The sequence below is a fragment of the Charadrius vociferus genome, unplaced genomic scaffold (genome assembly GCF_000708025.1).
Source record: "Charadrius vociferus isolate BGI_N301 unplaced genomic scaffold, ASM70802v2 scaffold3476, whole genome shotgun sequence".
In the NCBI taxonomy this organism is placed as follows: Eukaryota; Metazoa; Chordata; class Aves; order Charadriiformes; family Charadriidae; genus Charadrius; species Charadrius vociferus.
In genome coordinates this window covers 1-258 of record NW_009648853.1, presented here as the reverse complement: position 1 = coordinate 258, position 258 = coordinate 1, and the positions used below count along the sequence as shown (strand labels likewise).

Sequence of the window (258 nt, the reverse complement as noted above, 5' to 3'; positions counted from 1 at the left end):
CCCCCCCTCTCGGGCCCCGGCGCCGCTGGTGGCTCGGGGGGTGCCACCAGCCCCGCGTGTGTATGTCATGTGTGTGTGTGTGTGTGTGTGTCCCCCACCCCGCCATGCCTTACACCCCTCAGGTCTGCAAATACGACTTCGTGGAGGTGCGCAGCGGGCTGACGGCCGACTCCAAACTGCACGGCAAGTTCTGCGGCGCCGAGAAGCCCGACGTCATCACCTCCCAGTACAACAACATGAGGATCGAGTTCAAGTCCG

General features: G+C 64.7%; 1 protein-coding gene across 1 annotated transcript in view; it reads left to right on the top strand.

Moving 5' to 3' along the window:
* The window catches only part of LOC104288142 (bone morphogenetic protein 1-like), a gene marked incomplete at both ends in the record, with an annotated part of 8,380 nt that extends 8,126 nt beyond the window's left edge, over positions 1–254 (top strand). The window contains one exon of the mRNA XM_009886901.1: positions 123–254. Coding sequence (XP_009885203.1) covers positions 123–254 — 132 coding nt within the window. The remainder of the gene's footprint in view (positions 1–122) is intronic.
* Positions 255–258: the final 4 nt, after the last annotated feature.